General features: G+C 45.0%; 1 protein-coding gene across 1 annotated transcript in view; it reads right to left on the reverse strand.

The window, feature by feature from the left end:
- Positions 1–13735, reverse strand: part of RPL24 (ribosomal protein L24) — a 94789-nt gene extending 81054 nt beyond the window's left edge. Inside the window, exons 1-2 of the mRNA XM_069637313.1 lie at positions 13645–13735; positions 13479–13554 (exon numbers count right to left, since the gene is read on the reverse strand). Of these exons, the coding sequence (XP_069493414.1) occupies positions 13479–13554; positions 13645–13649 (81 nt within the window). The 5' untranslated portion in view covers positions 13650–13735. The remainder of the gene's footprint in view (positions 1–13478; positions 13555–13644) is intronic.
- Between the last annotated feature and the right edge of the window lie 12315 nt (positions 13736–26050).

The following is a 26050-nucleotide window of genomic DNA, read 5'->3' on the forward strand; positions in this document are numbered from 1 at the left end:
GATTTAAACATTCGCAGAAGTGGTCAGATGCAGGGCGAGACAATTGGGGCTGGGAGCCATCAAATGCCTTGTGTAGTAATTTTCTCGTTGCACATAACTTATCAGTGGAGCTTGGTTGTTTGAATGTGTGAGGTGGGCAGTGACCTGAGTGAGCGTGTGGATGGGCCAGTGTCACCTCTCATGTACATTAAGTAAATGGTTCGCCCTTCTCTACATGAGTGAACCTGTCCCTTAGCCTACTTAATGCAATCTGGTCAATACAGGTTTGCATGTATGCTCATTAAATGCGAGAGGCCTAAATAATCCCGTCAAAGCCTGCTTTGAGACACTGGGCGGCTTTGATCGTTTATTGGCATGGACATGGTAGATCAGGCCATCACGTAAAAAGGCTTCCCACAGCCAACCAAAATACCCTCGAGGTTGAACAACTTCATATTTATGCCCCCAAGGCAAGCGCACCAACTTTCTTATCCGACCCCTCAGGTTATTCTTTTTCCATAGAAACGTACGGCAACATTACTTTTACCGGAGGGGATGGGGCAGTGTTAAAGTTTGAATGCCACTGAGCGTGCTCAGAGCGATAACCTAGGTCTTATCGCGTCCTAAAACTTGCAGACCTGTTGGGCGGTTACAACGTCGGCAAAGTCATGCGGCCCATACACTCAACACAATAAAAATAGGATTCTTCAATCACAACTCTTGCACCGAGCTCCAAAATACCCTGGTTTGCTTTCAAAATGTATTGCCGTACGGCCATCCATCTCATTCGCGCATGTCTTTACAAAATAGTGTCGCCTACAAGTGAAATCCGTGCATGCAATGACCCATACCTAACAAACTATCCTAATTGAAAGACAATTCGCTATCGCTCAAAGTGCAAATATAGCAAGGAAAACACAAGTGGGTAGCTTCTATTTAGCATTCAAGAAATTACAATGTGCTGAAGGGTCGCTCCAGGTTCTAAAACTTGCTTCATGTCGAACATTTGGGTGATAATTTATATGTTTATGGTGCAATTGGTGGATTAAAACCATATACACTTTTCTCAACAGTTAAGTTCCTTACATATCATTTGATTACCAGTTACAAATCGTATAATAAAAACAATTCTTAAAATCATAATGTTAAAAGTAAAGTGTATACACAAACAGGGCGCCTACTATAGACAACCTCTTGCTAATTGTTTATGGAAAAGGAAAGCAATTAAAATTAACAGTCCCAAATAAACGGATTAATCCATAGTCAATTAAACCATCTTTTACTAATTTCTGGCATCAAAACAGTTCTATTCCAAGTATGGTATGCAGCTCCTACCATGAAACGGATTGGAGTGCATATAGACTTGCATGCAATGGTTTGAAAGAGCATTGAAACGAACGGCTTTTGAGTGCTTGACACGGCCGTAACGCATGGATGGTCGGTACATGGAACTATTGGAGTGGGCTCGGCCTCAAGCAGCTAGGGTAAACCACCATATCCACATCTCCATGCTTACTCTTCTTTACACCAACACTCAAATAGAACACAGCGATACTATGACACCATTCGGTATAGCTGTTCTCATACCATCATTTGCCTCATACTCCCCATCACCCTAACTAAACACTGCTGGTTTCACACCCTCCACAGGCCTAAAGCAGCCAAATCGGTCTGGATAACTCCCTGCCAGAACGAACACATACTCCTGATCTCTCAGCCTCCTGATCTCTCAACCTCCTCAAGCAGCAGCTATCTATTGCCACACCAGCTGCACACATGTCTGGTGCTCACACGCACCTTTTGACGCTCTAAATTTTTCTCTACTGACCTGAACTTCAGTCCCCGAGGGGGTTCAACCTACCAGCGCCCTGAGACCATACCAATGGTACATAAGGTGCTATATAAATGCAAACATAACATCTGTATCCCCTTTACATGCTATATATCGGTACATCTGTACCCCCATATATACCTGTATCAACCCCTGTCACTATATATCCGTATGTCGCTATGCACATCCCCACTGTCCAGTTCATGTGCCGGTCTCGGGCACTTTACAGATAACCACCATATCACACCACTACGCTTACTCTCTTCTATACATCATTCAACTATAACACCGCTATAACCCCAATAATTCGGCCTAGCTGTTGACATACAAATACAACTCCATAAACACCTCATCATCCTAATAAAACAGCTAGCTGAGCACATTCTGGCCTTGCTGCTCACATAGGCGTTCCTCAGGCCTAACGCAGCCAGAATCCAGCTTGGGTGTCCACCCACCAGACGGCACACATCCAACTGATAACCTCAGCACCACACCCATCACTAGGAAGCAGCTATCATCCGATATCTACACCAGCTGCACACACATCCAGTGCACCCACGCACCATACGACTATCTCTGACCCGAACTACGGTTCCCGAGGGTGTTCAGGCTACCAGCGCTTTGAGGTCATACCAATGATACAAATCTATGAGTTAAAGCCAGCTACGAAGAAGCCTTTGAAAATTTCATACCAGTAACGTTTAATAGCTCGATATGGTAAAAATGCTTGCATGTCCTTAGTTGAATATTCTTAAACCATACATGACAGGCTGGAGGTTTGTGACGAGACTGCGTCCCTGATGAACTCAGTGTTGTCGACACAGCCCGTGTGTCTCAGGGGGGCTGTGACTTTGGAAACGCGCTACCTTGTCATCAGAAGCATAGCCCGTCTTATGCATGATGGTGAATAGCCAACAAAGACCCCTTGCAAATCTGTGACAGTTAAAGCGAGCAACACAATAATGCACCCTTTGAAAATACGTTCATACCAATAACACTGAAAAGCTTGATATGCTCACAAGTAAAGTTTGCTTGGATGTCCCACATACTGGAGGGTTTGTGACAAATTTCCAAATGTGAGTTTATGGCACAACTTATTTGTGTTTTAAAGCGCTGAAAATAAAGTGGCTAAATCAGGATTTCTCTTTTGCATCTTATCGTTTTCCATTCAGGATGTGGAAAACAAGGTACCTTGCAGTGATATTTTGCCCCAAGATGCTGCTATAAGGATTTACATGTTGTCATGATGCTTTACTATGCAATTTGGGTATCTTGCATGTAAATTCCATAGGACAGTATTTGTGTAGGTCTTGACACCATATTTGTTCTAAGTAAAGTGTGGAAGAAAGTGGCCATGCCCAAATTGAAAGTGTTGGTTAAAATACCTGCTTCGCTGTTTAGCTTAAGTGTGTGATCCTGGGCAAATATTGTACTCTCACCCTAACTTCAACTGCAAAAATAAGAGTGCTTATTAATGAGGTGTTCACCCTTATAATAGAGTGTAGGGCCACATTGGTGTACGCTGGTGCTCATGCTAGTAGATCCAATACTTCCACATAGAAATGCATTATTGCTGCACTGGCCCTCCTCCAGTCTCGCAACACTGGATCTGACAGGCAGACAGTCTCACCAGCCAGTCAGTGCACCAGAGATTCTAGTATAGCAGACTGGTAGAACCAACATTACATGTTCTCCCCTATTGCTTGGGACGTCCAGAGTACTGCCCCACACTCTGCAATGTCCTGTTCTGCTGTGATATTGAGTCTTTCATTGCACACAATCTGCCATTTTGACACTTTCTAGGACCTTCAGGACCTGCAAGAAGTGGGCGTTTCAGACTTAAAGGAGAGTGTTAACTAATGTAACATTGAAGCTGCACTAAAATAGTCTCATTACAAGTAATCAAGTTAAATGCCCCTACACAAGTAAGTTTGCCACCCCTCCACTGTCTCTGAAGTTAGTGCTTTTCCCAACATTTGAAGGGTTAGCCCTGTCTAAATATTAGCCTAGGTGCACCCCTGGATGTGTGCACTTATTTTGTTAGGCAGAGAGCTGAGCGAAGCCTTTCCCCGAAGCTGGCAGTGTTTAAGTTTTACTGTTCGTTGACAAAAATGCTGCTACTTTCACGAATTACTTGCATCACTTCTCTGCATATTGCGCTTTAAAATATACCATTAGATAGTTGGGTCTCCAGACAGTGGGGGAGGGGGATAGACTGGGGCAGAGCCTCCAAGTGTGCCCTGTCTATTTTCTGAAGTTGCCCCTGCCAGCCCAGTCTCTCCCTTCCTGCATGCACACTTGGATGACTCGGCCAGCCCATTTTGCTTTGACCCAAGCCCTGGGGGTTTAATGGCTGGACCCCACACCCATCCCCTGGGGCCCTGTCCTGATGTCCTGGCATTTCTCCTTTCTACCTCATGCTGCATCATTCTCTCCCCCCCCCCTTCTTGTTCACTTGGGCTGAGTTGATCATCTTACTCCCCTGGGGACCTCCCCCTTTTTTAGGCCTTTGTGTACCACTCTGAGGCCCCCACTCCCCTGTTCCCGACCTTGGGTGGGGGGCGGGGATTACTTTGGCTGGGCAGGTATGCATAGAAAGAAGAGGAATCTGGCATGAAGCACTAGCTAAAATGGTGGTAAAGTGTGTTGAAGGCATTTAATAGCCAAGAAAGCAGAACAGAGCACACTCACAAACGGAACCTGGAAGGTAGGCAGTGACCACACCAGTAAGTGGCAGACTGCGATCTCAGGAGAGGTGACCAAGGAGCCCTGTGCGGTTGCTACTAGACCACCAGGTACATATGGGGATTATAGAGTGATGAGGAGGGGCGTTGTTTAAATGTGAAATAGCAAAGCAGAGATGCATACAGACGTTACCAAGCTTGGGGTAAAGTATATACAATTTACCCAAGTAGTCTGGTCTTCACTGGATTACCATTTCCAGGACTGAGTTGGTCTTCCTCACCCCCCCACCCAGTAAGCTAAAGTGTGTATGCTTCTGTAGCTTCCTACATTTATTAATTGATGCAGTCTTGTGGGTCCTGGTCACCTTTTGTGAACCGTCAGATTTGTATGGAGTTCAGGCCTAAGGAAAAAATTACCCCCTAGTCACTGCACATTAATGCCACCTCATAGACCTCTATATACCAATATTTCCTGGTCTTCATTGGTATATGAAGAATCAGCAGCAAAACCAGAGTATCAGAGGTCCTGCTGGACCAACCAGTACTCAGACTTCAAAGAGCTGAACTAAAAGTGGGGAGGCGGGCAGAGAAGAGCCAGCCCATGTACTTTGAACTTCAAGTACATGGGAAAGGAATCCCACTAATTGCAGAGATTAATGTCTACACACTTGCCACTACTCTTACTATCTGGTTGGCATTTTAAGAGCATTGCCAGGAGGGACCTTTATTATGTTATGAATAGTACGATGTAGCCAGTTTCAAAAGCTCAAGTTATGATAAGTTTTAAACAACTATGTTCAATTGCACAACTAATAGACAATGAAAGGCCATGTCAGAAAGGGTGGTTGAAGTTGTTCATGCTGTTTTCCAGGTAAGAACAAGGTGCCTGGCAGTGGCAGAATTCTAGGGAGAAGCAAGAAAAGAAATGCAGAGGTAGAACAGCCAAAATGGCTAAAAAGAACACTGCTAGATTTCTTTGCACCCATTACAAAAAAAGCCAGGAAGATCCTGTACTGTTATGTGGAGCAATTGTACACGACATGATTCGCAATGTGGTTGACAAAGTTGAGCAGCAGGAAAAAAAACAGGAGAAAATGTTAAAGATAGCACTTTTGCTGAATGGCAAGTAAGGTATCCATGGTTAGAAACAAAATTGAATGGACAAGGCAATAGGAGACTTCTATGTAAAGTTTGTGTTAAGGCAAACGTTTGTAGTGTGTGGGACAGGAAGGAGCCCTCAATGTTCAATTATCAATCATATCGCGCCACGAGGATTCCAAAGATCATCAAACTGCTGAAGGGAAAATTGCATACCATGTGATGTCCAATATCGTTCAGAATGTCTAGGTAGTATTGACAGTGAGGAAGAGAATGACAAAAGCTTGTTCAATACAGTATTTTATGCAGCAAAAGAGGAATTGCCATCCGAAAAAGTGAATAGTTTACTTGAACTTCAAGCCAAGAATGGAGTTACTACTGTACACAGTAAAGATTACAAAAATGTAAGCTGGGATTCAGTGAAGGATGTACAAAGTAGCATTGCATCTGTGATGGAAAAACAATTATTTAAGCAACTAAAGCAATCACCTTTGTTTGGTATTTTGATAGAAAGTCAGGATCTTGTGTTCAAAAGAAACTGGCTATGTGTGTTCCGGTACCTTAATAGTACAGGAGCGCCAATTACTAAGTTTGTGTGTAATATACGCATTGACAACAGAAAAGCAAGCACAATTGTAGCACGGGTGACAGAAAAAATGGAGTATTGGTCTTGATATGGGAAAGCGTGCATCTCTTGGAACTGATTGCGCTGCAGTAATGTTGAGTTCAAAGACAGGGGTTGGTGTGCAACTCTGGGGCAAATACTCACCATTCCTTAAACAAACACATTGTCTTGCACACAGACTCAGTCTAGCATGCACAGACTGAAGAAAATGCCAATCCGACAAATTTACACCCCGGTTTAATTCTTTATATGCCCCATTTCATACTTCTGCAATAAGAATAACAAAACATAAGAAGGTGCAAGTAATGGACGATCCAGTTTTAAAAATGAAAGACTCGGGTTAGGTGGCTAAGCAGTCCACCAGAAGCTACCCTTCGGTTGTAGTTCATCACAGCTTGCTGCTGATGGGAACGCTACTGCATCTTCACTGCACAAATATACTTTAGCAACTACAAGTCAGACGTTATTGCTGCATTTATGTTAGGTGTACACAATGTTGTGGGAATTCTTTGCCGGGAATTGCAGAAACAGACATTTACTGAAATTCAGCCATCGGTAATGCTACTTTTATAAGTCTTGAATCCTTACTCAAAGAGGATGGTGATAATTTAGGCAACTTGAGATTATCTTTGGGGTCGCCTGACAGGGCAAATTATCTCACTAAAAGGTGTAATACTATCTTATAGGTCTCTTTCTGATGCTGAGTTTAACTTATTAAAACAGTATGTCACAAATCTAAAAGAAAACATTGGGAAGAGATTAAGGATAATGCAATTTCTACTCAATTGGGTAACTCGTTAGAACCAGCAACAGTTTTAGACAATAGCGAGTCTAAAATCGGGAAGCACCTCAAGGCATATCCACATTTTATGAACAAGCAAAAAAGTAAAAATTCAGTAGGACATCGAAGGCCTGCATGTTGAGGAAAATGAGATTGATTCTTTATTAGATGGCCAAACTTTACAGAAAAAGAATGGCATCTGTTGCATGGTACGATTAAGGGGAGCTTTAAGGGTTGCAGTATGACAAAAATCTCCAGGCATGTTGCTAGTCTACATGGTGATTTGAGGACAAATATTGCAAAAGTATGCAAAATTGCTTTATGTCTGTGTAACCAGTGTAGGATGCAAACGTGCATTTAGCACACAAAACAGGATTAAAACAAAATTCAGATGCTCCCTTAAAAGTGAAACCATAGACACTTTGATGAAAATTGTTATGTTAGGACCATCCCTTAGGGACTTTGACCCAACTACTGCAATAAAACTATGGCATTCAAGGAAGAAAAGACGTCCAAGCCAGGCTTTCACAGCCATACACACCTAGACAAAAGAAAGTAAAATTAACTGAATTCTTATAGGGTTTCTTCACCTTGGTACTTTGTTTCTGCCGTGATGCTTTCAAAAGCATTATATACATTTGAATGGTGTATTAGCAAGGACACAGCAAGCCTGGAGACTTGCATATTCAATCCCCTTAAGCATGGTTGGAACGTGCAGACTTATCTGCCAGAGACTAAACTTCACCTCTAAACAAGGCAGTCATGTACTGTACAGCCAGGAGTGTTAGTGGATGCAGATGTTTGCAGCAATTATATAAGATTGTCTTTTGAGATGTCGACTGAACCGTCTACCTCAATTCTCTCGGTTACAATCACACACACCTATAATCTGCTAAGTCCATCAGCAGGCTGTTTTTCATCTTTTAGTGTGATTGTGTAATGGGTGGCTCAGTTCATCTTGCTCCAATCTACCATGCAAGCCTGTAAAAGTTGATTCTGGCAAGTGAGTAATGTGGGGAATACTGGTGTTCAAAACAGAATACCTTAGCTCTACGTAAGGGTAACACTTACATTTGTTAAGCGGTGTTTACTGCTTTCACTTCATTCAAATTATGTAAGCAAGTTCTGTACAGTAACACTTGTTTACTCACGCTCCATCTGCAGGAAATTCATTAGTCTCAATCTATAGTAGTTATTTTTGAATTTTGAAAATGAAGCTGCTTATGTAGCAGGTACGCACGTTATTTTATGGCAGAATATTTTCTGCAAGTGTAATAAAATGGTTAAAGGCAAGCCAGACAACTTTGATCTACAACTCTTTGTCTACGGGTCTGACTTTACGTACACATGCATTGGGTGTATATGTTGGATACATTTTACTCTCTTGCAGAGGAGAACTCATTTTTACTCTTGAAATTGCATTTACACTCCAATTTCAAAAATAATGCGTAAAATACTCCCACCTCAAAATCTTATCTGGAGCACTGTGTCCTAGATTTCAGTAAATCTGTCATAATTTTTACGTTAAAAGAAAAACCATCACCTGACAAAGAAAAAGCATTTTGAGTTTGTACAATCATAATTTTGATCAGAAAAGATTTAGACCATCACATTAGCATGATGTACATTCCCAGAAAGGTCCTCCTACTTCACAACCTCAAACTGAGAAGCAGACCAGCAAAAAAAAAAAAAAAAACACAAGGTGACATTAACTCAGGGGAGGGAGGATGATTAACTGGAAATATTCAATTGTGACAGGCAGCAGGTTGCACTGGAGTGGGCAGAGTAGGGAGAAAGCAAAAGCATGGGATAGTGACGCAGTATGTAAAGTAACAAAGGAACAAGACAATGAGTAGATAGATACGAGCCAGGCATTGAAGAGCAAGACCAATAGATTTGTAGATCTGAAGGAATTCAGAAAGGGAGTGGTTCCGCATGGCGATCCAACCAGCATGGTACAAGTAGGAATGACCTGCGTAGGTTGTAGGGAATGCAACCAAGAATTGGATATGAGGTTGGAGATTAGTTGTCAAAGAAGGCTAGCAAAGGCAGCTGTGGTCCAACGGTGTGGTCAGGTGTCCCGGGGACTCCAAAGTTGCAAGTGTTGTGTGTCGAGGTTGCACGAACCAGAGATGAGGCAATGGGAGAGAGGATAGTGACCAAACCAATCTGTGCATGAAACCCACGATAAATGTGTTCTTTGCTGCCAATCATGAGCTATGCATTTTATTGAATTATTCTGCCACACAAATTATTCCTTTTACTTGGTTGTAGAAAGGAGTCCCTGCCCCACATGCTATTTTACATTTCCTTTTCTGCACCGTCTTGAATGGGATAGCATTGAGGTAACACCCCTCTAAACCCCAACTGAAATAAGTTGCCCTGACTCCGTTTCTCAACTCTTCAGATTGCCAAACAATTTGGGTGCCACAACTGCACCTGGGTGAGCTACCCAGGTGTAATCTTTTGTCCATGTTAATGGCAGGTGAAAGGCATGAAAAGAATAGAGAGGACTTTTGTCAAGGTAGAGAAAGTGGAGCAATAAACAATGAACATACAGGTTTACATTAGAAGCATGCTTTTTTGGTGGCCATTGAGCATCGAGAGGGAACTGACGCTGCAGGTATAGAGCGGAGTTGGCAGCACACACAAGCGTGCTGCTGAATAGCTACGGGGGAGGGTTAGGGGAATTTTGGGGTAAGTGATCTATGTGATCACGGTGCAGTGCGATTTTCCGAATATTTCCGGATTCAAAATTCTGTGCCGTGCACGCATGTAGATCAAATTACATTTTAATTGTTTAGAATTAAGCGTATAGGATATTAACTGGTTAGTGGAGTAATTTATTGATTAGCTATATTATGATTATGTAACTTAAGAAAATTAATGTTTTTCAGGGTTGAGAATGGTGTATGATTTTTTGAATATTGGATAAAAGGTACATAGTCAACCATGAGCTACTTTTGGCTCCTCTAAACGGTGCAACATTATACCTAGCATTAACTCCTCATGGGAAAGAGGTACATTAACACCTCTACATGACATGTTAAGAATGAGTGTTTCTCATTGAGAAGGGGGAATTTGTTGCATATTATGGCCTCATTCTACAGCAGGGGCAGACATACAGTTTGTCCAGCAGAGAAATTTAAATGTGGAAGTGAAGAAAGGGACAATGTCACAAATGAACCTAGTAACATATGCAGTCGCTGTTTAAGTAGTAAATTTATGAGCCATCAAACTGACTGAAAACAAAAAGGTAAAGACAAAAGGCTAAGCGTTGAAAAAGTCAAAAGTGAATACACGCAAAGCAACATGGCCAGAGAGCATGGATTCTACAGAAAGCGATAGCGCCCAAGATGGAGCAAGACAGCCATTGAAAGGGGTTCAAGATGTGCATTTTCGGTTGTATGCCACAGACCAGGCGCTCCATTTGAGACTGGAATTTAACACCTCCTGCATCACTACTGATCATAGTAAAATCCTGACACCACACCCATGAGCTACTTCACAGCTCCTGCTCCATGAATTGCAATTTCGACCAGTTTTCTCTGAGGTCCCTGATGTCAGGTTCATGCATTAAGAATATACTTAGCAGGTTTGTCCAAGTAAGCTACACTAAAGCTTTCTGTAAAAGGAGGGCACCTTACAATTTACCAGCATTGCCCAAGTCACAGCCAGGATGACATTGTACAGGACTGCAGACCCATAGAACATGACATTTTTTTGTTAATAGCATCTTTTACATGCAGGTTTATTGGCCACGATGGGACATTTCTGAGATAATACACAGGTCCTAATACCCAGAGAAGAGTGCCCTTCAAAATCGCTTACATTAACAAAAGTTGATCTTTAAACAGGCCACTTCAGGTCTACTAACCTGGCATTCAAAAAGGTTTGATTTTCATGTCCATTAGTCGAATGTAATGGAGAAACTAAATCACGTACACAAGATAGTCATGCCAAAAGGCTAAAAGTATGGTGGTGTAAAATAGATTTTACTGTTGCATCAGTTGTATTCTGGGGCTTTGATTTTTCATTCATGCAACACAGCGCTACAATGTTATTTTAGCTTAACTGGTTACTGTACAGATGAAGTGGGGGCAATCTTTCGCTGAAGATCATAGCTGCTGGCATTTGCTCAAAATATTCTTCCAGCTTTTAGGTCTTGTTACACCACAAGTGTTATTTGATGGCACATCAAGTGATACTGTTATGGCACAAATTTCGTGCCCGCAGATCCCTTCAAACCACCCACTGACCCGTAAAGACAGGTCAACGCTAGCACCATTCTTCTTTACAATGCAGCTGGACATTAAACATGAACTACAAACCAACAAAGCAAACTTATGCACCACATCAGAAACACAATTCCATGCTGGCAAGTAACATTAACAGTTCAGGAAGGTGCTCAAGGCCCTCATCTTCAAGGGGAGTCTCCACCCAAGGCCCATACACTGTCTACTCACCACTTTACCTGAGAATGGGTAACCTGACCATTGTTCCTCCCCGCACCCCCCCAGGTCACTTGTAGATCCAGTGCTGACTATATTGCCCCTCTCCCGTTAAAGCCCCACTTGTTTCTCTGCCCCTTACTCCTCCCCTATGATTGCAAAGCGCAGTGTTGCTATGCCTGCGCTCAATAAATACCCTAATAACCATTTTATCCAATACCAATCATGTATTTAGGCACCTGCACAATATTTCAATGGCCCAAACGTTGGTACACTGGTTAGCACCTTCTCAAATTCTGATTGGTATGAAAATTGTCAATGGCCAATAGTTTACTCCTCTGGAAAGGTTCACCTTGAGGTCAGATTTCAATTCAATCGTTTTAACAAATTGGAAAGGCACATCAATCCGTGGAAAGTGAATGCAAAAGGTGATGGCTGGGGTGTTCACCATCAGCCACCTACCAAACCATTACAGAAAGGCCGTATGCAAATCAGGCTTGGCCCCACCCCTAAAAGGGCAGTCTAGCCTGAAGTTCTACATCACTTACATGCAATGGGGAACTAGCCTAGCAGTTGGGCATATGGCTGGTCCCCTTTTGCAATGGCACAGACAGGCTAAAACGGAATGTTGTGGATGGAAGTCTGCCCAGAGCAGTGCAAGTGGTTCAAAAAAATAAAAAACCTTGCCCCATCACGTGGTCAAAGTTGGATTGCATGGACACCACACCAGCATGCATTGGAGCTCTCCACAAGCTCCAGAAAGCAGCTCAATACCTCCCCCCAATCGGTCAGAGGTGACTAGCAGCGTGGCCGCTTATTAGTCTTACAGGGCACCACCCCCACCTGTCTCATCACCCACTCTACCCAGCTTAGTCTCCAGGCCCCCTCCACGATCAGCCTCCCCTGGTTGAGTGGCAACAATCCCCCCAGTCTGGTCCACCCCCCCCCCCTTCCCAGCACTAGTAGTTAAGCCCCATCATATACTGGCACTTGCCCTCCAGGCTCCACCTGCCCCCTACGCACTCCATGGGCCTCCATACCACTTGCACTTCCACTGCACAATCCAAATGCCACAAGGCTTAGTAGGACAGTTATTGGTTTCTTGCCCTTTGGCTTGTGGCACCTGGAAACATTGTGTATAGGAGCCATATACATGCAATAAATAAAAATACTCTAGGCAGCAACAACACCAAAATAAAAGACACTGGTAAAATAAATGGTAAAAAATTAAAAAAACAGCCAATGGCTAGAAGTGTGAAGGACCAAAAAGAGAAACTAACGAGTGAGACAAAGCAAATCTCATACAAGAACTGAACATAAGGCAAAATGCCAGTAAATGCTGTAACGATAAAAGGCATGTTAAAACGTTCCGAGTATGCATGCTATTGCGTTATACCTTTCTCTTGAGATCTACCCGTAGTGCGTTGGATTTACATTACCATAGCTTGTTGTATGGTCTGCTTGTTTAAGGTGGATTCTGCTCGTTTCGCCAAACCGTCAAAACGGACCCGGTTTCTTAAAAAAGCAAGACGATTATTCCCAAAAACGTAAACATTCTGGGAAGGGCAAAATATATTCTACATAATGAAGGTCTGCTTCCGAAACACTTCAAATCTGCCTGGGGTTTACGATCGTCTGAACACGGGTGCCATGAAGCAGACCAGGACGTACTCAAATTAACTTGCAGAGCCCTCACTGATGCTACTCAACGATTTCGTCAACGTGTGTTAACACGAAGCCATTTCCAAGCCAGAAAACAAATCAAGCGGAAAGGGGTTCTGCACCTTGTGTAATTTTGGAGAAAGAGCTGCACACTAGTACCGTAGCCTACCAGCTGACAGAAACAAACCCAACCTACAACTGCCGTGCCACGGAGCGGTAGGTGCGGCACAACCTGCGCTAAGCCACTCAACCGCGCATTCCACTACCGGTGGAGGGGGGTGTCTGTGGGACGAATAACTTTCAGATTGCTTCTAAAATCAACACTTAAAGCCATTGAGACAGAGGAAACGAACGGCATTATCTTCACCTTCCCGTCGATCCTGGCGTAGCGCCTGCCGTGACCGGGGTATATCTTGTAGCCGCTGAAACTGCACAACTCCACCCTAAAAACAAAGTGTACTGTTAGCTTACATGCAATCCCAAAAACAAAAAAGTAAACCGATTACCGCCCTAAAAGCCGCATGGCGACTTACTTCATGATTGCAACAAAATGGTGGCAAAAGGGCAGAGGAGGAAGGGCTGTGGGCTCTTATAAGGACCGGAAGTGCTTCAGGGGAACGAAACACTAGAATGCGCTCACGTCTGTCTGTTCAACCTATGCCGCTCTTGCTACAGTGCGCATGCGTATTAAACAATAAGTTGTCTGTTTTCTCTTTCATCTAACTTCCTCCCTGTCCCGGAGGTAGTGACTAGATCACGGGTCGTTAGAGGAAGAGTTATATTAAGTGTTTACATATCGATTACCTCAACGTCACTCTTCCTCGTCGCAGTACTTACTTGTGAGGGTCCACGACCGCCATCTCAGGAATCCATTCTATCTTTTAACTAATAATCAAACACATACCTGCCTACATTTGAAAATAAAAAACCCTGAGATGTATGCCCCGCCCACAGTCACAAACGACTCCGCCCATTTGCACACGGCCCCGCCCACCTGCCAAAAAGGTAAACTCGGCTGTTTTAGCTGTCATTAGAAACACGTTTGCAGTCAGTGGAATGCAGCAAGTGTGAATGTCCACCCAAATTGCATAGGACGAATGGCATTCGCCTGCCACATAAAAGCAATTCACACACAAAACCAAGAGAGGATATTTTCTTCAAATAATGATTTTGAAAACGTTAACTTGTGTGCATGTTTTGAACTCCAAGAACCAATACAAAGGTTTTCCCTGGAACTTGCAGTACCGAAATTGGTCATTTCTTTTTTTTTTTTTTTTTTTTTTTTTTATTGCTTTAACCTATTGGTTTTAACAAAAGATGCTTCGCTATGCTTTGAGTTTTGCTTTAAGTTTTGTACTTGTACTTAGGACACCACTCTCGATGTGTCATGCTAGTCCAAACCGGGCTTTGCTCTGGCTGTGGTTTCTCTTGTACTACTTTCAGAGGGCGCTGTCGTCGGAGGGTTGATTTTCTTTAACACTCCCTCCAAGAATTTGGCTGTCGACCTAGCCCATCTTGGAGAATCTCCTGCGATCAGACGGAACCACAAGGTCTCTTCATCCATTATTGTTAGATCTGAAGTGAGTGGTGCCAAGTACGTTTTTCTTTCTCCTGCTAAAGCTGGACAAAACAAGAGCAGGTGTCGGATTGTTTCTATTTGGGCATGATCAGCGCAGAGCCGGCAATGCGCATTGGTTCCTGGACTTCTGATAGCCATAATTTCATTTGTATTCAATAAGTTCAGCCTGGCTCTCATGAAAATTTTTCTCAGGTTCTTCTCTGGAAATTTCTCGCAATAGTTCAGAGGGACTTTTAGACGATTTGTAGTAGGTGGCAGATGTTTTAATGATTTATAGCGAAGAATTTTTTCCGTAGTGCGTATCCAATCTTGATTTTCCAGTTTTTTCTTTACTTTTCCCGGGTTGCTCAGGAGCGTTTTTGTTGAACAGGCCACTTCTTCTAGGCTTTCAAGAATCTTTCTTTCCCAATCACATAAGGGTTTACAAGACTTTTTTACAATTTCCGCTTCCATAATGCGAAATATCGGCAACGAGCTGGGTAACAGAATTTTTCTGTACAGTAGGACGGCACCTTGTAATATCACTGAGGCTAGAGAAGGTAAGCCCAGGTCTCTCCGTATGGCAGATATGGGGGCGGAATTTGGTAAGGATAACACTGATCTCCATATGTGACCTTCCAACTTCGCCCAAATTTCAGGTGGTAGGTGTAAATTTGACGCCATGCCGTAAGTTAAAGCTGGGACTACTTTGGATTTGTAGTACTGCACTGCCGGTATCCAGGAGAATTTTCCGAATTTCTTGTCTACAGCACGGGTTTGAGCTGTGAGTCTTCGAGTTTTTTCCCATAGTGTGTGCTGCAAGGCAATGTCTTTAGTGGAGTTGTCTAACTGCACACCCAGATATTTAAATTCTTTTACTGCCTCAATTTTTGACTTCTCCAAAAACCAGGAGTGAGATTGCTGAACTCCTCTTGTATGTTTGCAGAATGACATAATTTTGGTTTTTGTAGTGTTTATCTTTAGATTATTGCTCTCCATGTATACTGACAGATTAGCTAACTGTCTTTGGAGGCCTATGGCAGTCTGGTCCAACAGAATTAGATCGTCCGCGTACCATAGCCTTGAAATTTTGACTTCTCCCAACTTAGGTGGGAAGGCTCGCACGAGCTCCTCGGTGGTTTGGAAATCGCCAATGAAGGCTATGAATAGAGCTGGAGCCAACGGGCAGCCTTGTTTCACTCCTCTCTTGGTTTCAATCTTGTCTGAGAGTGTTCCTTGTTGGCATAATCGAATTCTTAGAGAAGTCTTCGTGTGGAGGGACATGATAGGATCCAAGATCTCTTTTGGACATTCCCAGTTTGTTAATTTCGACCAAAGTTTTTGACGATCCACCATGTCAAATGCCTGAGATAGGTCGATCATGGCCATATGGACATTGGGGGCGCCTTCCTTCACCTTTGCTTTGATTGTATTAAGGATCAGAAGATTGATTCCTGTTCCCGCTCCTTTTTGGAAGCCTGTCTGAAAAGTGTCAGTAGCCGGCGAGTTCTTAGCCCATTTCTTAAAGAGGGTGAGTATCAGTGACGCGAAGATTTTTCCAATAATGTCTAATAGGACTATGGGCCTGTAATTGGATGGTATGTTTCTTGGTCCCTTTTTGTAGATGGGAACAAGTACAGCCTCTGTCCAGTTAGTCGGTATCTGTTTTTGATGTACACACTGTTCGAACAGTTCTTTAATCACCCTCGCCCATGCTTCAGGGTGTTGTTTCAGATTTATGTTAGATAGACCGTCTGGGCCGGGGGCCCTGGATTGTTTCAAGCTTCTGATTGCCTTTAGAATCTCGTCTAGACTGGTGATATTCGCCCAGCCCCCGTTTTCCTCCTTTGGGGGTTGGTTTTGCATAGAGCAGAGGGTGCCAGAGGTCGGAAGTGCGTATAATTTCGCGAAATGGGTGATCCACTGCTGTTCTGTGACGTCACACAAGATCTGATTTGGTTTCTGTCCATTAACGGTTTTGAGTAGTGACCAGAAGTCACGATTGTTCTTGGACACACAGACTTTCATCATTGCTTCTGCATCGTTCTGATAGAGATTTTGTCGTTCTTGCTTAAGCCATGCTTTGTACTTTACTTTACCTTCTTGATGTTTTGCCCAGGCTTCTTTGGTGTTGCTTTTTTTTGCCGCTCTTTTCAATTTTGTAAGGTCTTTACGTTTTTCGACCAATGTTGCATTAAACGTGTGTTTGTGTATGGGTTGAGTTCCATTCTTTCCCCCAAAGCTTACTTTGTGGGGTATCAGTAAAGAGACATATTCAGGTTGAGACGCTTCCCTAGCGCTGTTTATCTCCATGTGGTTTTTGCGAAGCTTGTTCTCCAATATGTTTATGTTGCCGGAGGTCAGCCGAATTCGATTTTGTTGCGTGTTGACACCAATTACAAAGGGATAAAATGATCGCTCTTTGGTTTCACCCCTCCACGACAGAAATAGAAGGTTGTGGTCACTTTCTCTGGTTCTTTCCACTTGGAATTCCACAAAGTATGGAATCAAACCTTCTGTAACAAAGATGTAGTCGAGATTTGCCGCTGTCGGCGCTCTCTCCCAGGTTGGTATCTGCACTTCGAGTTCTTGGAGAGAGGCGACGTTGTGAAATTGTCTCGATTTCATCAAGTCCATCCATGCTTGACCTCTTTTGTCCCTTTTCCTCAATGCTACTGCCATCGTGTTGCCTATCAATTGGGTTCCACATTTTGCATTGAGATCCCCACAAATGATTATATTGGGGGTATCGAAGTTTACTCTAATTTCGTCTATTGTTGTTGCAACTTGCTCACAGAATGTTTTCGTAGCTGTTTTCTCGGGATTCCAATAAAGGTTTATTATGACCAGATCAGGGCTCATCTGGACATTTTTCCCTTGAGCCTGGGGATTCCACTTTGTTAGGGTTGCCAGCATACCATATTTTTCACAGATTTTGATCTTAGGTGAGATTCCTGAGCCTAACCGAATTGCTGTTAACAAACCTCCAGAGGGTCTTCCTGATGCGGGTCTCTGAGCTGGCGAAACTTCGATACTGTAGCCCTCGAGAGTAGGTTTCTCTGTTAGCCATGTTTCTTGCAGGCAAATTAGGTCGAAGCGGTTCAATTTTACATCGCTGGGCTTAGTTAGGTGGCTGAATCCTCTTGTATTCCACGACGCCATCTGAAGTGAGGTCTTTTCCTTAAATTGGTCTGGGATCATTACCTGGATCTTGTTATTGACGGCGTCATGGATTGATTGCTAGGCCTTCTTCTTACGGCCAAACGTGTCTGCAATCCATTTCCAAGGTTTGGTTGACGTGGAAGGGGATTGAGCTGGTTTGATCTCTGTCGCCTGGTCCCTCTTTATGTAGGCGTTACGCGAGCTTTCCACTCGTCGCCTTGGCGTAGTAAGTGGTATGTGATGATTTCTGTCCCGTTTCCGGGGGTAGTCTTCCCCATTCCCGCTTTCTTCTTTGACTTGGCCAACGTCCAACTCCTCCTTTCTATTAGCAAATTTCGAGGGGGCGTATCTTTGAGAGCCTGTCGTATCTTCATTTTCCTTTAGTTTTTCTAATTTTAGGCCTAGACACTGTAGCTCTTTTGCTATTTCAAGGGGCCATTCATGCAGGGCTTTCGACCTTATGTGTAGATATGCTTTAGCTTTATGGTCTTTGTGGTAGGGTTCCACCAGAACCAGGTCCCTTGTGGATAGATGCCGCAATTTGTCAATTTTTGCTGTGATTTTTAAGACTGTCCTTCTATTTAGGACCATGTATCTATCTTTAGATGAAGATTGCTCTAATTTGAATAGCGATGTCCCTTCGAGTTTTAGGAGTTTTTTTTCTGCCGGTTTTGATCGACCGTAGTCTTTTTTATAGGAATTAATCCTATATTTTCTATGCTCGCGATTAGGGATCCGTTCATCGCGACGGTCTGTCTCTTTTTTAGGGACTGGCTTCTCTTCCATTTTCTTTAAGGTTTGGATAACCTCCAAGCCAGTGGTGGGGGTGCTCGAGCGAGATCTACCCTGGTCGCTTGGAGCCTCCACATGTGTAACCCTCCTTGCTCCAGATCGCGTCCTAACGCAAGCCGGCGGGGTAGTTATTCTTGGTTGCTGCGGGCTTGAGATTTCCTCTTCAGCGCAGGCCGAGTCGTCAGAAGAGTTAGATGAATCGAGGGCGTGGATCAGCGTGGGGGACCTTTGCGCGGTTTCGGGGCGATCTTGCTGTGAGTGATTTCCCACTGTGGTCGCCTGTCGCTTTTCTTTGCTGGGAATGGCTCTGTCGGATCTGTCGACGGGGGGGTCCACCGCGGAGGTGAGGGATGCTATCACTCGAGTGTCTGGGAGACTCTTTGGAGGAACACACAGGAGGGGGCTCTCCATTGCCTGTTTCCTCATGTTTTTTGTCTGTAAGGCTCGACTCTGATCCGGCACATCTCTTGGTAATTTGACACGGGCTTTCGTGAAAATCGGAGCCACTTCTGTGACTCTGGCCATCTCTTCCGTTTGAGTACTTTGAGAGGTCATTGCTAGTGTCTGCCTGGTTTGTCGATCCATATTGAGCAGCTTGTTTTCGAAATTCGTTAGTTTAGTTTCGAGGCTCTTTTGTATGGTATTTGAGTTCCTTTCTACTGCTGTTAGGTATCCTTCTATAAAGGTCAATTTATCCTTAAGTGAGGTGATCATGGACGTGTTGTCCTTTAGGGCCTCATGAATCGCCTCATACAGTTTGCTGAAGGGGTTTAGCGCTATTGAAAAGGCTGACATGATTGATAGTAAGTCAGCCTTTTTTTTCTTTTCTGAGGGTGTTTCTTTCTCAAACCCTGCCGGGATGTCACTTGGCCTCCTGTTTCTGGTTGGTGTGTAGAGTTCTTTTTCGTTATGGAGCTGATTGAATTTTTCAGAGAATCTTTTGTCCCCTCCTGCAATCACGCCTTGTAAGCTGGTTGAAGATTCCGCCCATGATGTGTTACTATGTGCCTGGCTATGCGATCTAGTCCGCGCCGCTTGATCTTCGACGTAGGACTGTCTTTCGCTTGGTTTTAGTCTTGTCTGAGTCTCTTGATTAGCCATGGCTGCGGGTGCTTGACATTCGGGTTGGTCTAAAGTGTCTTTTTTGCTCAATAAGCTGTGTGGGCCTTCACTGACTACATTTGATGGGTCTGACGTTTGATGGTCTGTTGCCGTTTTTATTATTTGATTATTGTCTTTTTGTTTTGAATCTCCTGAGTGAGGTGTCTCCCCACTTGGCTCACTAATGCATTCGTCATTTGTCCTTAGGATGTTTAATTGTTCTGCATTTTTCTCTGATGTCATAAGGTCCTTCGCACTCAATTCTGCCGGGGGCTTTCCTTTCACGACTTCAATATTATGCGTTCTGTTTGGTGAAATACGAGCGTGCCATTTGACTCTTGGTAATGATTTTTCCTGTGGCTGATCAATTTTCTGGGCTTTACACGGTGAGGGAGGCTCTCGGATAGCCGCCAGAATTTCAGCGTCTGACAATTCTTGGTCTGTGGCTTGTTTTTGCTTTGTTTGTTTTATAAAGTAATCCCTCAAGGAAGCTGAGAGTAACACTATATCTTGTCTTTTCGAAACTTCACCCGCTTGAGGGCCTGCTTTCCGGCCTTTCTTTTTAGGTGGCATATCATTCCCTGCCCTGGCTTTGCCTCCAGCCTTCTTGGTTTTTTTAAAGATTTTTTTCCTTATAGTTGTATCTCTAAGTTGTTTATGTTGTTCGTCCTGTGATGTAGACTGATCAGATGACACCGTCATCTCACAATTTACAATTTGATCCCTGGGCCCTTTGTTCTCTGGATTTCTGGCCCTTGGCTCTTGTAAGAGATCTTCTTTTTCTTGTTGTACTTTTTCTAGTTGAATTCTTTGGGCTATTATTTCATCTGCTGATGGGTCTTGGCTGGATATGTTTCCGCCATCCGACATTGTCTCTATGAAGACGGAGTCATCTGCGTCGTCCCCCGGCCCTGGCTCCTCTCGTTCTTCGTTTTCGAGTGTCTTAGGAGAGGGAGGCCTTTCCGACGGCGAAATGGTCTGCTTTTTTCTGTCTTTGTCCAGCATGTTTCTGTCTTTGGCCGCCGCGATTGGGGCCCTTTTTCTGACACTTATGTACAATGGCCATTGCCAGGCCTCCCCCCTCTCGGCTCTGGACTAGGGCATCTTTTTCACCTGTGCCTACCGAGCCTTTCCTCATGTCTTCACTCGGCATTGGTGTAAGATGCCGTTGGTGCGTGGGTTGCCCCATGTCTCCTTCCACCTGAAGAGACCCTAGCCATGCAGACCCCAGCCGAGGCCGTCCTCCGACAGCTTCAGGCCTGGTGTCATTCACCGAGGCGGTACGCTGGCGGGGCGTTTGTGTGGAATCCGTGGAAGGGGCAGGGGCAGGGCCTTTTGTTCTTTCCAGGTTTAGATAGCCTTTCTGTTTATTTACGGTCGCTTCTTGCAGGGAGGTCTCGGGTGGCACGTTTAGATCTATTTGGTCTCCAGTTTTCAGCCCCCTTACAGTGGCTGTAGGATTCGCTGGGGTCATGATGCTTATGTTTTTTACTCCTGAGGTCAGTGGAAAAGCATCTGAAGACTGCCCCTCTAGCCCCTCTTGCGAGGCATTTGGCATGCTGCTGTTGTGTTCTAGCGTAGCGCTGTTGGACTGCTTGCTGGCCACCCTGTGGCCATGATCTAACTGTGTTTTGTCGCTGCGCATCCACCTCCCGGCCTCCACTTCTGTCGGTGAGAGCGGCGCCATTCCTTTTTTGATATTTTTGGATAGCCGAAATGAAACGCGAACGGGGGTTGTGGACGCTCAAGTGAGGCGGAAAGTCTTTAAGCGAGACTTGCGTAGGATCGGGATATTTCCAGTGCCTTAGTGTCTTGTTTCACAGGTGTCCCCGGAGCGGAGTGGCGGGAGAGACAGCAGAGAAAGGGTGCAGGGAGGGACTAGAGGTAGGGAAAAAGAAGGAGAAAGAAAGAAAGGGGGAAAAGGGAAGGGGGCAGAGGGAAACGGGAAAGAGATAGGGGGATAAAAAGAGAAGGAGCGAGAAAGGGAGGAGAGGCGAGAGGAGGGAAGGAGGGAGGGGGAAAGGGGAAGGGAAAAGCTTTGGTTGCTGCTCACCGCTCTTTGCTTCTGGCTCCGTTTGGCTCCGTTTGTCTGTCTCCGTTTTTTCGCTCTTCGGCCTTAGGCCACTGGACACTGGACACTAGACACACTGTGCCGCACACCGCGCCGCGCTCCGCGCGTGCGCAGTGATTTTGAAGAGTCTTTGTGGAAATGGTAAACAGACTGTCACAGGGATCGCTGGAATCCGGAACGAAATGCACAGAGGTCTGTCCTCAGTCCTCACTAGACACACTGTGCCGCACACCGCGCCGCGCTCCGCGCGTGCGCAGTGATTTTGAAGAGTCTTTGTGGAAATGGTAAACAGACTGTCACAGGGATCGCTGGAATCCGGAACGAAATGCACAGAGGTCTGTCCTCAGTCCTCACTAGACACACTGCGCCGCGCTCCGCGCGTGCGCAGTGATTTTGAAGAGTCTTTGTGGAAATGGTAAACAGACTGTCACAGGGATCGCTGGAATCCGGAACGAAATGCACAGAGGTCTGTCCTCAGTCCTCACTAGACACACTGTGCCGCACACCATGTGGTCATTTCACTGTTGTGGCCTTGACAGATGACAGGACACGGTTTAGGCTTGACAGTGTGTTTATTTAGACACCTCATGTAATGTAAGAACTGGGAGTATGTCAAATCCAGGGGCAGTAGTGAAATAACTACTCACAATTGAGTTGTCCAATTATTGCAGTTAACTTTACTGCAAGTTGAAGATGTGAGTGTATCAACACACCTCAACAACTAGAGCATAGCTCTCAACTCGCACGCTTTTGGCGGGTGTCACCCGCCTTGAAAAAGGCTGACTCACCCGTCAAGCCTCCTGCACGCCCATTCATTCCAATTGGCGTCTGACCCACCAAAAACAAAATCGGGTGATTTCACCCGCCTTTGCAGCACAAATGGTTCAGAGCTATGCTAGAGCACCCAGAAGGCTGCCCTCAGCCTTGGGATTACGCTCTAGTTGTTGTCTGGGTCCAGTGTCTGCAGGCCCTGGCAGTGGTTCACTCTCAGGCAGGAGGAGCGCATGGGCTGACTGTCCGTGTCAGCCTCCTGCTGAGCTCTGCCCACTTCCCTTCTGCAGCGCGCCTCGCGCTCTGTAATCTCGCAAGATCACAGGCCATAATCTCACGAGGCAAAGTCCTCCACACACCTCCTTTGGTAGGAAAAGATGGTTGCTAGTTCATGAGGAAGTTGGTGAACCTGGTGGGCTTTCTTCTCTCCCTCTGAAGTCTGTCCTTGTTGGAGATGACACCTGGGGTTTGGGTGGTGACACAGGGTGTTTCAGTCGGGTGGAGTGAGGTCATCTGGTGTTGCCTCCGAGTATGTTTCTTTGGACTGGGCGGGGGGCTCGAGCATGCCAGGTCCCCTTCATCCTTTTCTCCTGAAGCATCTGTCTCTGAATGTTGGGGGCCGCTGGGGGAGCGCCATTGTTCAGGGTCATTGCTTGCTTCTGTAGAGGGGTGAATGTTGGACGCTCTTTTGCAGTACACGACCACTCTCTCCAGGTTCCATCGTCTTCCGTCGCTGGTGTGGACGTGCTTGGTTCCCCTGCTGGTGACTTCTATGACCCTGCTGTAGTTGGAGCCAGTTGTGGTATCTTTGTGAGGTAGGCATATTTTTACTAGGTCGCCTTCATTGACCTCTGTGCGATGGGCCGCCCTGCGTTTGTCGCCTTGGGATTTCATGACCTCCTTTTCTTTTGCATGCGTAACACGATGTCTCATGTCTAGGTCTTCAACTTCTCTGATTTGGTGCAGCCACGGTGGTACCAGCGTGGATGCCGCCCTTCTCCCTCCCAACAGCTGAAACTGAGAAACTCCTGTAATGGCATTGGGTGCAATGCGGTGAGCCACACCGGCCTCCTTCACTATCTTGTTTGGGTCTTGGCCCGCTGCAAGGCGCCTTTGATGAAACGGTTCGCCCTTTCCAGTAGCCCATTCGCTTGTGGGTGGTACAAACTTGCGCTCAGCTGGCGAATGTTGTTTCCTCAAGAACTTTTCCATTTCCCTGGACACTAACTGCGCTCCATTGTCTGTTACGATCTCCTTGGGGAGTCCTTCCCTCTGAAAGACGGCGGTGAGTGTTAGGGAGAATTCTCAAGCATGTGCTAATTTCCCTTACCTTTTGAGACCCCCAGCAACTTTGCTGGATTTCTAGGATTTTAATTGTTACCTGGAAAGAGGGTGAGCCTTTTTTTCCCACTCTTGCATGTATTTTGATGTGTGTTTTACTTTTGTGTTCTTTGGATATGGAGTTTTAAACAACTCCATAGGCATCATCTTTTTCTTGTGTGTCACACAGCACCTTCAGTGCAGTGGCCCAGGGATGTCTTTCAGACTTCCCAAGGTTTAAATACCTTCTCTGCGACTGACTACTGTCTCCCAGAGCATGTAAAGTTAAATTGACTTTACCAGTCTTTTTAAATGTACAGACCCACCACACACAATCTTCCTATAGAGTGCTGGAGGGGTTGCCTAGCATCCACTATGTCTAAGCACTCATGTAGCAGTCAAATGTTACCCTTTCCTCTTCAAATGGCTGGTGGCAATGGTTTTAGAATGAACTACCAAGATTTTTCCAACCGCGAATACCGGTAGCTAAAAATCGGATCAGCCATGTTTTCCAATATGGCGGCCAAGACCTACTGTAAAAACAGACTCCGGTCAACTTTTGTCACTGTTTCTTTTAGGAAAGGTCCTTTTAGTGTTTGTCTCTGCGCGCCAAACCAGGTTTGGTCCCTTTGTCCGTTGGCGGGCTTCAGTGCTGAAGCCCTCCTCTTGTGCCCGAGTGTCTGGGGTGGACAGGATGTGAGGGAGGTGCCGAAACTCCCTGTGCTTAGTCTCCTAGGAGACCTGGATGCACTCTGGCGTGATTGCGGCAAGGACAGCCACCCTGCTGGGTGAGTGACAGCTAGGCTGGAATGAATCGGTGAAAACTGTTTAAAAGCAGGGGTCTCTGGGACTTGGAAAGCAGAGTCGACCACTGGAACGAAAGAACCGAAGACCAGCTGAAGGAAGACGACTGCTGCAACTCCTGGTCCACCGGTGAAGTCCCGCTGCAGGTCCGAATTGCCTGAAACTCCCTCGACAGAGAAGCCCTTCAAGGAAAACTGCTTCCCTTGAGCTGGTGGGAACAACCAACTCGCAAGTCACCTGGACACCGTCTCTATACTGGTCGAATTTTCTTCAGAGTGCTGTTGAAAACCGGATAGCCAGTGAGAAGGATACCAGTTTGTGGACTTTAAGGCACTCACTTAAACCGACATTTTGCCAAGCTTGCGGCCTCTTCCCTGGGCAGTGCAGGAACCTCACGGCGTCGTCCTTCTTGTCCTCATGACTGAAGCTCAGGAACAGCGAGATCTGCAGGAACTGCCAGGAACAACTGTCTCAGCTACAGCTTTTTTTAATTCTAAGGTACTGTGCAAGTGCGGTAAAGAAATACTTTCTGCCGCGGTGAAAGGTTGTGAAACTATCCCAACTTTGGAGGCTTGTTCTCCCCTAAACCGACATATAACTTTTCTTTTGGCAAACTACTTCTGAGAACATTGGCAAAGACTTAACCGTTTATTAGCAGAACTGTACTATCCTATACCAAACTCTGAACCATGGACTTTGGCCCAGGCCTATTGAATTGAATTGCTTGTGGTAGTGAACTGAAACGATTTGCCCTGCCTATGAAAGTAATTGTGCTTTGATTCTTATAACCTTTGTATTTCTACCCCTTTTGAAAGTTACTGAAGTGCCATTTTGCTCCGACTTCAGGGAAGCCGAACGTGTTCAGAAACATATTGTAGTGCATTATTGTGTGATATTGAGCCGCTTCGTACTAGTGGAATGTTTTCCAACTGACTGTGTAAATAAATGTATATTCTTTTACCAAGAAACCTTGAGTAAGTGTGTGTTTGAACCACTGTAATTGCAAGTCCTTTGTGTAACATCTTGTACTGCTCACTTCCCTCTTGAGATAAGTCTGGCTGCTCAGCCACTGCTACCACATAACTATGTACTACAGGCTTGTACCAAGGGTGAAATTGTACTTACACCTGTAGTCTTAATTGTGTGTAATGTTCCCAAAGGGTGCTGCATGTGATTCTGCCTAACACTGGTGACAAATGGTGAGGATAAACGTATAGTTATTACATTTAGAGTGCTGCCATTTACCTTTGTTCAAATAACCCTCACAAGACTAAACACCACTAGAAAAGCAATTGTTTTATCAAGCCTGATACGGATAGCTACAGACAGGAGACCCTAGTCACTTTAACAGTTGAAGTTG

The sequence above is a fragment of the Ambystoma mexicanum genome, chromosome 7p (assembly GCF_040938575.1).
Source record: "Ambystoma mexicanum isolate Mex_15411 chromosome 7p, UKY_AmexF1_1, whole genome shotgun sequence".
NCBI classification, from domain to species: Eukaryota; Metazoa; Chordata; class Amphibia; order Caudata; family Ambystomatidae; genus Ambystoma; species Ambystoma mexicanum.